Source organism: Odocoileus virginianus, unplaced genomic scaffold (genome assembly GCF_023699985.2).
Source record: "Odocoileus virginianus isolate 20LAN1187 ecotype Illinois unplaced genomic scaffold, Ovbor_1.2 Unplaced_Scaffold_13, whole genome shotgun sequence".
NCBI classification, from domain to species: domain Eukaryota; kingdom Metazoa; phylum Chordata; class Mammalia; order Artiodactyla; family Cervidae; genus Odocoileus; species Odocoileus virginianus.
This window is the reverse complement of record NW_027224275.1, coordinates 1064254-1078965: the sequence shown is the minus strand read 5'-3', so window position 1 is coordinate 1078965 and position 14712 is coordinate 1064254. Positions and strand designations below refer to the sequence as shown.

At 50.5% G+C, this 14712-nt stretch overlaps 1 protein-coding gene across 1 annotated transcript; it reads left to right on the top strand.

The window, feature by feature from the left end:
• The first annotated feature begins 1988 nt into the window (after positions 1–1988).
• On the top strand, positions 1989–8619 carry FATE1 (fetal and adult testis expressed 1). Its single transcript, XM_020903121.1, has 5 exons — positions 1989–2325; positions 3278–3393; positions 6705–6811; positions 7182–7257; positions 8031–8619. The coding sequence occupies exons 1-5, from the start codon at positions 2220–2222 to the stop codon at positions 8160–8162; spliced, it is 537 nt and encodes a 178-aa protein (XP_020758780.1). The 5' UTR covers positions 1989–2219; the 3' UTR covers positions 8163–8619.
• The last annotated feature ends 6093 nt before the right edge of the window (positions 8620–14712 follow it).

Below are 14712 nucleotides of genomic sequence, written 5' to 3'. Positions count from 1 at the left end.
TGCCTGGAGAATTCCATGGACTGAGGAGCCTGATGGGCTACTGTCCAGGGGTTGCAAAGAGTTGGACACAGCCAAACAACTTAGCACGCACACATTGTCCATACTTATTCAGCTCTGCTGACTTGACCGCTCTCAAGATCAGCCACCCTGTAGGGAGGAGACTATTAGTTCCATTTTCCAGTGGGGAGACTGAAGTCCAAAGAATTGAGTTTGTGTGGAGGATAGTCAGGGCATATAGCTACCACGTAAAATACAGGGTACCCAATTAAATGGGATACTTTTTTAGTGGACATACTTCCCAAATGTCACATGTGTGAGTGTGAGTGTGAAGGAAAGGGACTGAACCTGGGTCTCCTGCATTGCATGTGGATTCTTTACCATCTGAGCCACCAGGGAAGCCCACATGTTGCTTACTTATGCTAAAATGGAAAAACAAAAGCTCTGTTTACTTGAAATTCAAAGCCAGCGGGCACCCTATATTTTTCTCTATTCAATCTGGCAACCCTGGCCTGCCAGAAACCCATGGCTGGTTCCTGCTTCGCAGGCTCCTAAGTCCCACAGAGCACACTTCTTTCTCCTAAGGTGACCCTTTGGCAAGCTCAGATTTCATCACAGCTGCTCCACCAGAGCTGGAAAGGGCTTCTCCTGGGCCCTCAGGAATGCAGGCAGGGCCTTTGTAAGCTCTGTTCTAGAGAGCTTGTTCCTAGCACTGAACAGGTGGGACCAGGGAGGGGGTTAGGCAACCCAGATCAGCCGCCCTCTCTAAGGGAGCTAGCTGGCCCCCCGCTTTCCTCTTCCTCACTGTTTCCTTCCTCCCTTCCTCTCCACGTTCCCCCTCCCACCGCCCCCGTCCTTCTCTCCCTCCCACCTGGCCCCAGTTGTGCTTGCTTTCTTTACAAATAGCCTCCTCTTCCTCAGGAGCTCTGAGGCTTTTCCCAAGAGCTGAGGGTTCGCCTTGGTGGCTATATGAGTCAGAGCTCTCCAGGGAAATGGAACCAATAGGATGTATGTGTGTGTATGTATATGTGTTGTTGCACTCACTCATTGAGTCATATTTGACCCTTTGCGACCCCACGGACTGTAGCCCACCAGGCTCCTCTGTCCCTGGGATTTCCCAGGCAAGAATACTGGAGTGGGTTGCCATTCCCTTCTCCAAGGGATCTTCCTGACCCAGGGATCAAACCTGGGTCTCCTGAACTGGCAGGTGGATTTTTTTTTAAGACTGACCCACTATGCATATATGTGTGTGTAAAGAAAATTTTATTCAAAGAAATTGGCTCATGCCATCATAGAGGCCAAAATTTGCAGGACAAGTCAGCAGGTTGGAATGTTAGGGAGGGGTTGAGATGTAGTCTCGACCAGCATTTCTTCTCTGGGAAACCTCAGTCTTTGTTCTTAAGGCCTACAACTGATTGAATGAAGCCCATTCATGGTATCAAGGATACACAATGTCCTTTACTTAAAGTTCACTGATTATAGACATAAACAGCTACAAAAAATGCCTTGATAGCAACATCTAGACCAGCACTTGATGGAATAACTGGAGACCTTAGGCTAGCCACGTGGACCATAAACATTACCACTAAGGTCTATTCAGTAGGGAATCTGAGGGAAAATTTGACTTAGAATAGGGGGTGCAGGGCTGGGGACACTGGGGGCTCCAGTAAGCAGGCCCCTCTTCTCCTGCACGTCCCTCCTTTGGTTCTCATGGTTCCTGTCCAGGCTGATCCAGGGCATCAAAAGCCATGTCCCTTGCCTGGGAACTCTGGATGGGGGAAGGTAGGATGCACTCTGTAGAGGATGCTTTCTGAAGGGGGCTGTGGCCTGGCTCCTAGCCAGAGCTGGCCTTGCAGAAACCACGATGGGATCTAAACCTGCTTTGGCCACTGACTGACTCTGGAGTCCTGTGCCAGCCCCTGCCTCTATCTAGAAATGAGGTCAAATTGGATGAGCTGAGAGCCAGGGCAGTTTTCCCAGGCAAAGATTCAGAGCCTATCACTTCTCCTAAGTTGCTTACAGAGTAGCAGAGAAGAAGATCTTGAACCCAGTCAGCAAGATACAGCAGGAACAGGAGGTGCTGGGTCCAAGGCTTGAACTCAAAGTGGGAGTCTGGCTCCACTCCCGTGTCCAGATATATCTTCGTCAGAGAGCTGATTTCCCAAGCTTCCCCTGAGCCTTGGTCCCTGTGCATTCTTGGCCATTGCTTACAAGTGGTGGTGATGGCAGGAGCAGTCCCTAACCTCAAGGAAAAGATGCAAGTGCCAAAGGATGAAGACCTGCTTCTTGGAAGCTTTAAGGATAACCAAGAGCGCTCAGTGGCAGCAGGTGAGGATCCCCTGTAATGTTTCTTCCCTTGGGTGTCTGCACCTGTGTATGTATGTTAGAAAATGCACAGGTATGGCTCGGAAGAAGCACACATGTGTCTTTGCATGTATTTGTGGGTACCTGTGTGTGGGGTAACGGGATTGATGAAGTGAGCCTTTTGTAGCATGTGAGGGGGAAGGTGGGATGAACACCCCCCCCCCCCATTGCACGCAACCAGTGGGTCTTATTGCAAAACACTCAGTGGGCTCAATTTATAAGATCATTCAATGCAATTCTCTCTCCTAACCTTCCAGTACCTTCTTCTGCCCTTTAGAGTAAAGCTCATTACCATGATCTACAAGATCCACATAAGGTCACCTCCTCAATATACTTCCTGCTGTGGCATGCTGACCCAGTCCACAGTGCCTTTAAGCCTCTCCTATAACATCCCAAGACTCTTTCTTCTTCACAGCCTTTGCACTAGGTGTTCCCTCTTTCCCCAGATTTTCTATGGCTGGACAGATTCTCTTTTAGGTCTCTGCCTCAATGTTGTTTCTGACTTTTCTAGAAGTAGCCCCTTCCTTCTGTCTTGTTACCCTGTTTTTATTGTTTTGGGAGCATGCATCTCATGATTTGCACTGATGGATTATTTCCTGTAACCCACCCCCCTCCTGCCACCACTTTCTCTGTACACACACAATCAATTTTTTATTGCTGTGATCTTGTTTCTTGGCCATCGCTTGCTCTTTAAGAACCTAGCCCAGAGCTTGACACTCAGTAAACACTTACTATATTTTGAGTGCATGAAGAAATTGAGACCTGAGATTAGTAGAGACCAGTAGATGTCAGAGAATGAGTGTTGAGTGCTTCCTAAGATGTTGGGGGAACCTCTTTTTTTTTCGTGTGTTCTGTGCCCATAAAGCCTTGGGATAGCCTCTATGGGTGTTCATTGGGCCTCTGTTCTTCTCCCTAGAAATGAAGGAGCATATATCTCAGTTGCTGGGTGCTTCTCAGCGGCGACAGAAGGTGGATCCAAAGGCTGCTGGCTCTGCTGTGGTTTGGAATATGGCTGCAAACCAGTCCAAGAAGGTGGTACTGTATGGCACTTAGTGGCTAGCTTGAGTTTGGGGGAGTTTGCTACAGTTGTAGCAGCTCTGGGATGGAGATGGTAGGTCAAGCAGGGCAGATGTTGACTTTGGGGGAGGGACAAAGCTCCTGTGTACTGGGCAGGCAAATGAGGGCAGCAAGTTCTGGTAAGAGATCATGGCCATTCTTTGTTAGTTCAACCTTGAGGGTCCAGAATGTCTGAAACACACATTGCTTGGGGAGTACAAATCTACTTTCTTTTATTAATAAATGAGTAAATATATCTTTATTTGAATCTCTATATGTATATCTGTATACGTCTATGTGTTATGTCTACTTCTTTCTCTCTATATATATTTCTATATAGAAATATGCAAAAGTATAAAAATCATTATATATATATATATTGCTGCTGTTTAGTCTCTAAGTTGTGTCTGACTTTTTGCAATCCCCATGGACTGCAGCATGCCAGGCTTCCCTGTCCTCCACTATCTCCCAGAGTTTGCTCAAATTCATGTCCATTGAGTCAGTGATCTAACCATCTCATCCTCTGCTGCTCCCTTCTCCTTTTCCCTTTAATCTTTCCCACATTAGGGTCTTTTCCAGTGAGTTGGCTGTTTGCATCAGATGGCCAAAGTACTATAGATTCAGCAACCATCCTTCCAATGAATATTCAGGGTTGTATATATATATATAAGCATATATAAATATAGATATACATGTATCTATATCTATCTCAGGGCTGGGACTAGGGTAAGGCAAGTGAAATGCCTATGCTCTCTGGCTACTAGGAAATCCAGTCAATTGAATCTGAGCATTTTGTAGCCAATCCTTTAAGTTACATTCCATATAAGTGAGGGAATATTCTAGAAAAAATGGTAGCTATATTGTTGCAAAGGATATTGGGGAAAGGCAACCATTTTGGAGAAGAGAAAGTCCTGACTCTTCTCCAGAATCACATGAATCCCTGAGTGTCATCCTTCTGTAGCCAATCCTTTTAACTACATTCACCTTGGGTGACAAAGTTTTAGAAACATAGTTGTTATACCATTGCAACATTTACTGGGAAAAGGCAACACCTTAGGAGAGGAGGGAGACCTGAATGTTCCAGGAAATCATGTGAGTCTCATGTTTTGTAGCCCATCTGATAAGGAAGCTACTTTTGCTGCAGATGGGGGCAGTTTTAGAAACATGGTTGTTATACTGTTGCAAAGGTTATAGGAGGTGGAGGGAAGGCAAACTGACTGGGGAGGCAGGGAGACCTGATGTTCTAGAAAATCAGCTGAGTTACATTTTGTTCCATTGTAACAAATTTTTAAAACTATACTAACCATTTGAGGGAATGTTGTAGAGAAAATGGTGTCCATGTTGTTGCATTCAGTTCTGTTCAGTTCAGTCGCTCAGTCGTGTCCGACTCTTTGCGACCCCATGAACCACAGCACGCCAGGCCTCCCTGTCCATCACCCACTCCTGGAGTTTACTCAAACTCATGCTCATTGAGTTGGTGATGCCATCCAGCCATCTCATCCTCTATCATCCCCTTCTCCTCCTGCCTTCAATCTTTCCCAACATCAGGGTCTTTTCAAATGAGTCAGCTCTTCGCATCAGGTGGCCAAAATATTGGAGTTTCAGCTTCAACATCAGTCCTTCCAATGAACACCCAGGACTGATCTCCTTTAGGATGGACTGGTTGGATCTCCTTGCAGTCCAAGGGACTCTCAAGTGTCTTCTCCAATGCCACAGTTCAAAAGCATCAATTCTTCTGCACTCAGCTTTCTTTATAGTCCAACTCTCACATCCATACACGACTACTGGAAAAACCATAGCCTTGACTAGATGGACCTTTGCTGGCAAAGTAATGTCTCTGCTTTTTAATATGCTGTCTAGGTTGGTCATAACTTTCCCTTCCAAGGAGTAAGCGTCTTTTAATTTCATGGCTGCAATCACCATCTGCAGTGATTTTGGAGCCCAGAAAAATAAAGTCAGCCACTGTTTCCCCATCTATTTGCCATGAAGTGATGGGACCAGATGCCATGATCTTAGTTTTCTGAATGTTGAGCTTTAAGCCAACTTTTTTACTCTCCTCTTTCACTTTCATCAAGAGGCTCTTTAGTTCTTCTTCACTTTCTGCCATATCTTCTTCACTTGTATTAAATATGGGGAAAAGGTGGCCATTTTGAGGAGGAGGGAAACCTGATGGTTTCATGAAATCACTTAAGTCTAGTAGTTCTGTGGCTGATTCTGTTAGCTATGTTCACCTTGGATGTGGGCAAGCTGCTTATGTTCTAACTCTGATGTAGAAGGTGGGGGCACTGAGGGGGATTTAATTAATCTCTAGATTAATTAGAGTTGCCTGTCAGGACCAGAGGAATATACCTTTAAAAAATAGAGTCCTTATTTTGATTTTAGAAAGTAAATTTAGACATTTAGAATTAAAGTATCAATTCTATATATTTATTCATTATTTATTTTTGAGTAAAATGTTAATGGAATGCTACTGCCTCTGAGAGAACCACAACATGAAAGAACAAAAAAATCATAATACTACTCTGCTCATTTGGGAAAAAAGATGTTGTGTGCCTTAAAATATATATGAAAATAAAAATAACATTTTTGGAAATAATTGATAGAGGGAAGCTGGACTTGCTGCAATTCATAGATTTTTAAAATCCCCACCAAATGTAAATAAAAATCTGATGTTTTGCAATGTATATAACTCTAAGTAGTGAGTTTCTAAAATTGAAAAGAGCAAAAAGACAACTCCTTTGGACAGTTAGACCTGTCACATGATTGGTGATCACAAGTTATCATCGGGCTTGCATATGTTGTTAAATTAAATCTTATGATACTGATGTTAAAAATAAAATATTTTATCTCAAACAAACAAACAAACAAACAACACATCCTACTCACTCATCCTTATTTTGCCTTCAACTCTCTCAAAAAGTATTTTCTCCTTCTGATCCCAATCTATAAGAAAATCAAGGGGGTGGCGTGGAAATTGTTCTAGGAGAGAGTCTCCATCTAAGTCTTTACAGTCTTGGAGTCTTCCTGACACACACTGTCCTTATAATTCTGTTTTTGAAGTATCTTACTGCTTGCAATGCAGGAGACGTGGGTTTGATCCCTGGGTCAGGAAGATCGCCTGGAGTAGGAAATGGCAACTCACTCTTGAAGTCTTGCCTAGAGAGCCCCAGGAGCTCTTCTGATTCCAGAGGATCAGGCACCACGTGACTCCCAATGGGGTGCACTGATGCTCCCAGACAAAGTATGGGCCCAAGCAGGATACTTCGACTGATGGTTCCTTTCCCTAGGGGCCACAGCTGCGGGGATTTGGAGTGATGGGAGAACAAGGCCATGGCGGTGCCCGACCCCAGGAGAATCTTGGCGGCTCCCAGGGCGTGAGGTCCCGGTATGAGCGGTAAGAAGGATCCCATGGACCCTGTGGGAAAGAAAGGCCGGGGCTTTTTGGGCAGGGACGCAGGGAGCTGGCAAGCAGACTACCCAGGAGGGAGCAGTGAACAGCTGGCCATGCTTGGAGTATGGGGGCTCTGTTGCCTCCTCACCACAGCTATAGAGCCCCCTGGCCCCTTGCCCATTTAGGGCCTCCTAACATTCCACAGCTGGGCCAGCTCCCAGCCCTCAGGCCTCAGGACCTGTGACCAGAGAAGGGGAGAGCTCCAGGCAGACAGACTCATGGTCCAGAGGAGTCCACAATCTTACCCATCTGCCTTTATGGCTCTCCTTGGACCACCAGAGGCTCTGACTCTCTGTGTTTCATCTCCCATCAGCCGAGAGTTAAATACACTGGCTGATATTGGTCTGGAAGAGCTCAATGAGCTGGAGATGGAGATCATGAGAAGACAGGTGAGTGTCTGATTGCCAGGGACCCACTTGAAGGTGGGAGGCAGAATCATGGTGTCTTGGGTGGGTGGGGCCACCCACCTTGAGGATACCCAGCCTCTCCAATCGTATTTACCTTCTAGCAGTGGAAGCAAAGTCAGGCTTGCTTCCCCTTCACCCAGCCTTTTTGTCTCCAGTGGCCTATCTTGAGGCCAAGGTTCAACTCCATCTCTCTGCCTGACATGTGGGAAGGGAGAAGGGAGGAGAAGAAGAGGAAGAGGGGACATCAGAGGATAAGAGAAGTTTATTCATAGAGAGTGAAGCCAAGAGGTCTGAGCCAGGGGTCATGTTCATTCAGGCCAAGTTCAGGTCTCCTTGGTTTGAGACCCCAGCAGGCATGGGCACGGGCAGGAGGGATGTCTTCCCTGGTGGCTGTCTCTGGCCTTGCATGTCACCCCATCCCGAAGCCCTCATTTTGGTGCTGCTGCCCCCATCCCCTTCCCTGGCTCCCACCAGAACAGCTGGGATGGGCTGGCTTCTTCCAGACAATGGGAAGAACTGGTGATGGTGGGGGCAAGGTGGCAGGGACTGAGAACACAGACAACCCAGTTTCTGGGTTCCACTGGGCCCACCCCCAGACCCTGGTCAGCTGCTCTGCCTGCTTCTTGCCCAGAGGCCCTTTTCCTCCCAAAGCGCAACAGAGGCCCTTGGTCTAAAGTCATATTTTCCCCTCATTGGTGTGCTGTGTACTTCCCTAGAAGAGCCTTGTTCACCAGCCAGCTCTGGTCTCTCTGCAGCTGTTCATGATCACTGAGCGTCTGCGCAACCTGGAGGACAAGAGTGCCACTTGGCGCCAACGGGAGGTGCTGTTATTCACCATGCTGCTGTCTTCCTGCATCGCCAACCTCTGGCTGTGGATGCGCCAGTGATGCTTCCTGCCAGTCCGCTGTGCAGCTAGAGCCCTTCAGTCCTCCCCTTCTTCCCTTCTCTTCCTCAGCCACCTCTGCCCATCCTCCTTCTAACTTTCAGCAGCCTTCAACAGCATCATGACCATTTTCCACCTCTGCCTGAGGGAAGCCCTAGCTGCTGGGAGGTGGAGGAAGTGTAGAATCGTGAAGGTCAGAATGGGCTGAGATCCAGCCTCTTTGCAGGGAGAGAGTGGTGGTTTCTGGTCCCCACAGTAACAGCAGTGGTAGGTGCTTCCTCCTTCCCTGTCAGGCACCCATGGTGATCATCTTGGAGCTAGACCTTGCCTCTGGGCCCTCAGTGTCTCTTCTGTTCCACCTTTGGCAGGGGCTTGGCTATGTCTTCCCTGTTTTCTTCAATGGTGTGCTCAGGGCTCTGCACATAGAATGTTCTCAATAAAAGTTCAGTTATAGCAGCAAACCCTGGTGACTGAGTTTCTTGCATCCAGGACTCGCGTGGGGACAGCCCCTCTTGACAAAATCCTTGATTCCTCCTTCCCAGGCTCCTCCTGCCTCTCCATTGCCAGCCCAGGTAGGGAGGCACTTCTTAGGGGCAGAGTTTGGTAAAGCTCTTCCTGTGGGACTCCTGCCAGCAAATGCTTATGGGGATGTGGTTTTGCAGCAGCAGCTTGTCCTGGTTGGACATTACAGGGACTTAGTCAGAGAAATCTTCTGGATAGTACCACAAACTTTTCCATGTGCACAGGAAGAAAGTGAAGCCCAAAGAAGGGAAACATGGCCCTGGGGTCATCCAGCAAGACTGAGACAGGGATGGGTCTAAGATCCCTGTCTCCTGAGCCCATCTAGGGTCTAGGGCTTGGCCTGCCTCCAACAGATCGCTCAGGGACTAGCCCCAACTCGGCTCTGGAGGCTGGATGCAAGATCACATAGAGGGACTTTGAACCCTTCTCCTCTGTGTCCACAGCTCTGAAATGTTCACATACAGGACAAGGTGCTGAGTAGGGTACTGGGACTTGGCCTAAAAGGGCAGGAGTGTCACTGCTTCGGGCCTGGCCTCAGGGCCAACGTGCTGGGGGCCAGGAGGCCATCAAAAGAACTGCTGCCCTTTCTCTGGGACCAAGGGTTAAATACACATTTCCTTGCGGTCAAGGACCTGGATCATTACACTGTTATTGGTTTTAGTGGCTCAACAGAGCTTATCTCAGCCCCCAAGTCAGTCAAGGCTTCTCCATCTCTAAAGGTGAGAGAGTGTGCTAGTCACTAGATATAAAATAAACATCACGAATGTGCGCGCATGTGTGTGTGTGAGAGAGAGAGAGTGTGTGTAAGTGAGGAGGGAGGGTGATGGAAGAAAATTGAGTCCTAGAGCCTGCTCTGATTCCACCCCACCCCCTCTTTGGCCCCCATTGGCCCTATACAGTGAGGGGGGGTTCCTCCCCTCCTGAGACTCGGGTGCTTTCGGTACCTCTGAGAGTAGAGTGGGTCTCCTATTAGCGCCGTGCCATCCCATGCACATGACCACTGGAGCTTGGGCTCTGCTGAGAGCAGAGATAAGAGCATTTGACAAAGAAACCATTGGAAGATCCCCTCTCTGGTCCCAGAGCAGAGGGGTGGGACTGGGGTGCCCGAGGAAAAGCCCTCAGAATAGGGACGAGGCAGTGCCCGGCCACAAGGCCCAGGGAGGACCAGGGGGGCACCCACCCACCTCTCCAGCCCTCCTGAAGGTGCTCCTTGCTTCTGCTCCAGTCAGGCCATGGCCGTGTTCAGAGGCAGGCAGGTGCTGCAGGGCGGGGCCGGGCCTGCCCTCTGGGACACGGTGTGCATGTGTGCAAGCGGACACAGACATGTTTGTAGAAAAAGTCTGGTTGAAAATATGTTGTGAAACAAAGGTTCACCCTAGGGAGCAATTTGGCTACGATGCAAACAAACAGTGCGGCAGCCCCTGGAGAAACACCTCCCGGGCCAGGTGGCCACCCCTCGAGCCTTCTCAGTGACTACTCACTGATCTGGGCCCTGCCTGCCTGCGCGGTGTCCACTCCAGGCTGGCCTCCTCTGCAGGACTCCACGGGAGTCCTATTGTGGGGGCTGGCATGGTCTGCCTGGCCCTCCGGCCCTAGTCCACCTGGAACATCTGCCCTCTTGCTGATATTTCCCTGTCAAGCTGCCCTGGCCTCTCCAAAGCACTCCAGCAGGTGCCCAGCCCATCTGCACCTTGAACCTCCCCATGGACAAGCTGGGCCAGTGCAGAGGAGATGGACTCATTGGAGCTGCTGGAGGGGCGGGGCAACCTTCCATTGTCTTCCTCACGTGGCACCCAGCAGAAGTGAAGGGCTGGTGGGGTGGTCTCTCACAAGGGTCTCCAGGGAATAATTCTGGCCAAATGACCTCCCGAAGGGAGGGCTGGCCTCACCTTGTTCATAGGGGCCTGCCCTTCTGTGGAGAACCCGCAGGAAAGTCAGTCCATTTGGAACTTTACTACCCCTAGCACTCCCACTTCGAGCCAGCACACTGTGTTTTTAAGATATTAGATCACATGAATCCTGCTTCACTACGTCCTCCAGAAACAGTCAAAAAGCATGGCATGTGCAGCTAACAAAGCCCTTGTCCTCCCCCACAGCCTCTGTCCCGTCAAGTGCCTGCATGGAGGTAAGTCCCATGATTGGCTTAGTGTGCACCCCAGCAGACTCTGAGAGTCATGTGCAGACATGTGTCCCTGTGCATGCCCTGTGCTCTGTGCAGAGGAGCCATGCAAGCCATCCCAGGCAGCCCTCGGAGAGGGGCTGGGCCCCCCAGCTATGCCTCCCTTTCCTGCGTACTCAGTTGTGTCCGACTCTTTGAGACCCCATGGACTGGAGCCCGCCAGGCTCCTCTGTCGGTGCATTCTCCAGGCGAGAATACTGGAGTGGGTTGCCATTTCCTTCTCCAGGGAATCTCCCCAACCCAGAGATAGAACCCGCCTCTCCTACGTCTCTTGTATTCATGGGTGGATTGTTTACTGCGTATGTGCAGATGGGGAAAGCTATAAACCTGCTCCATTGGGCTGGCCCTCAAACCCCCTCCAGCTCTTCTAGAAGCTGGAACTCAACATATCCCAGGTCCTTTGTCTCACCAGCTGGGAGAGGTGGGCACATGGGGTGGGGGATGGGAGGGTGTATGGAGGGGGTCTCTGTTCCTGGCAGCAGCCAGAAATCCAGGCCTCTTGAGTTGCCACCCAAGGGCTCTCATTCACTTTCGCTTCCCCAACCCCGGCCCCTCTTGGACACCAAGTCCAGGGAGCCCTGGAGGTGAAGGAATGGATTCCCCCCAACCCTGCCCCATCCCAAGCACCTATTGTCTCTCCCAAGTTTCCACCTGTCTTGCCCTCTGGCCAGGTAGATGGGCTGGGACTGTGAACAAGGCCAGGAGGCAGGTGCATGGGGGTGGTGAGCTGGTGACTCTGGGTCCCCAGACACAGAGCCCTGAGCGGTATGAGCTCCATGTAAGGGAGGGCTCCTCAGGGAGCTTGGGAGGGGTTGGCTCCTGGGTCTGGGCAGACAAGCAGCTTCCACCGCCGGGCAGCCTAGTATCCAGCCCTCACCTGCTGGCAGCCTGGGGTGTGCAGGCCCTACAGCGAGAGGGTCAGGCATCCAGCCAGTGGGCAGAACTGTTTCTCCAGTGGGCAAGTGCTGCCCTGGGCCGAGGCCTTGACCTCACCTCAGTTGTGGGCATGGGCTCCTCTGGGCCACTGCCAGCCTCCCCTGCTAGCCTCAGGCAGGGCAGGCAGCTCTTTGGCTGAGAAGCTGAGTGGGGGTTTGGGGATCCCCCTGGTCTGGGGACAGTAGCTTTGGGAGGTCTCTACTGTCCCTTGGTGCTGATGAGCCCCCGAGAACTCGTCTCTGACTGGAAGCTTCTTGGACAGACCTATAGATGCTGACTGTGGCCAAGGGACACCCTGCCTCGGAAGCCGTCTGGTGAGGAAAGGTTGGTGTCCTCCTTAGGGTCAGGATTGGAGCCCTGTGTGTGTCGGTTCTGGAGCTGGACTTGACACGGGCCCTTGTATGCCTGGTCTGTCCTGGGAGCTGAGAGAAAGTGGCTGTGTGAGGAGACTTTGTTCCTTGTCCAAGTGCATGAATGAAACCCTGGGGGCTTTAGGGGTATGGAGGCACTGAGTATGTGTGAGGCTAGGTCTTCTCCAAGCCTGTGCTCTAACCACCCTTCCTGCCACCTCCTGCTGCTGCTGCTGCTAAGTCGCTTCAGTTGTGTCTGACTCTGTGCGACCCCATAGATGGCAGCCCACCAGGCTCCTCTGTCCATGGGATTATCCAGGCAAGAGTACTGGAGTGGGTTGCCATTGCCTTCTCCGCTGCCACCTCCCAGGGGACAACATAGGGGCCAAGAGTGCGCCTGGTCAGGAGGAGTGGGGTGGGAGAAGGGGGAGTCTGTGGGCCTCACCTGCTGCATCGGCTTCCACTGCCAGCCTGCCCAGGGCATTTATGGGCATCTGAGGTCAGAGCACGGGGACTGCACCCCTGAGAGTTCCCTGGCTCCCTGTATGTGAAGAGTAATGGATGTAGGGCACGGCAATGTATATGTGGCTCTTCTCCCATAAACTCTGCTGGGACTGCAGCCTTTGCTTTCAGCTCTTTGAGTTGCTCCCCACCCTCCTCACAAGATCCTTGAAGGAGGGCACCTGTTGTGGGTCTCTCAGGTTTTGAGAGCCAGCCCCACTGCCATTTTGGCAGACATTTCTACAGTGAAGCCCATTACAGCTTCTGCCTGAGGGAAGATTCCAGAACCAGCCTGCAGGCCTGGGGCAGGGATAGGCTCTCCATTTTGGCCCTCCAGCTGAGCTTGCCCTGCATGTCCCCTTGAGCTCAGACCAGCCAGCGTCTACTCCATCCCTGTCAGACTGTGGTCATAGGAGGCAGCTAGTGTGGGCAGCCAACTCGATCTATCTCTTGCCAGTGTCTGGGCCCTGCTGCTAGTGGAGCATGCACAAAAATTTTAGTATCACTTTCAAATGGTGGCTGACTACTCCAGAGGGAGGGTCCCTGAGTGCTAGTGCTTTGCACATACGCATGGAATTGAGTCCCAGCTGTGGCTGACATGGTGTGTTGCCTGGTGGGCCCTTGGCCTCAGAACTGCCAGTACTTGCCCCGGCCACCTCCCCCTAGCAACAGACACCAACATGAGATGGTTTCACAGGAGATGAAGCTTCAGAGATGGCTCTGGTCAGATCAAGAAGGAGTTTTAATGTCCAAATACAGAGTTTGTATTTTTTATGTAGATGATCTTTCAATCCATTCAATGAGTACCTGACACCCTCCTTGGCCCTGGGACCCAGCAGGGAACAAGGCACTCCTGATCGCTACTCACATGGATGTGATCATCTCACCAGGGACAGAAAAGAAGCATGGAAATCATGATCAGGACATGATAAGTCTATGATGCAAATAAAGTGGGGAAAAGTGAACACAAAACAAGGCGTGGATTGGGAATGTGCAGAACAAGTTTAGGGAATTCATTCATTCATTCACACATCCAGAATATGTGTGTGCTTGCCATGGGGCTAGGCTCTGAGACTTAGTGATGAAACAAAACAGACAAGTCCCTGCCATGATGAAGTTTATTTCTTTGGTGAGGGCATCTGTCCATGGGTTTTAGAGGCAGGAGTGACACATAGATCTGGGTGTGGACTTACTGAACTCATCCTGGTGGTATGGAAGGTAGAGGAGAGAACAGACTAGGAATATAAAGGCAAAGAAGCAATGAGTCAGAAGACTATGACAGGGTTGAGGCCAGGCCTAGGGCAGCAGCAGGCAGGATAGACACAGAAGAAGGTACTGGAGAGAAATTTCAGCAGTAGAACCAATAGGATTTGAGGATGGGGAGGAAATGTCAAGAATGGCTACTACCTAGGTTTGTAGATTGAGCATAAATAGGGAGAGATGTGCCGTTCTCAAGATAAGGCACTGGGGCTGGGGCTGAGATCAGACAGTCATGTCAGTCTGGGACATGTTGAGTCTAGGGGCCTAGTGACTGCCTCTAGGAGATAGAGCTGGCCAGTGGGCATCTGGAGGTGTAGAGCTCAGGAAGGGCTTCTCAATGAGGGCAGCAGGGGCTAGGGGCATGGGCTGCTATCTCTAGGGTCCAGTGTATCCTGCGGGGTGGGGGTGACTATGACTGGTGTCAGATACACTGTCCCAGTCCCATATTGATCTATAAAGAAATAAAGCCTCAGGTGGCAAAAGCAGTCCAAGTTTGGAAGGTTTCTGATGTGATGGCGTCCACACTAGAGGCTCCAGTCCCTTGTTGAAGGAGTGACCCAGCATGGTGTTCTGCCAGACCTCTTGGGCAGAGCCCTGTTTTCCGTGTTTCCCACTGGAGGTTTCATTCATTCAACAGAGAGTTGTCAAGCATCTTTTCCATGGAGGTGCTGGCCTGGAGCCTGACCGCAGGGTGGCTGCTGATAGTCAGAGGCAAATTGGCACCAAGGACACATGCCTGCCTAATGAGTGCCAAGCCCTTGCTCTTCCCCCAGCTTGGGGCTGCCGATCCATAGTTGAACCCCTTC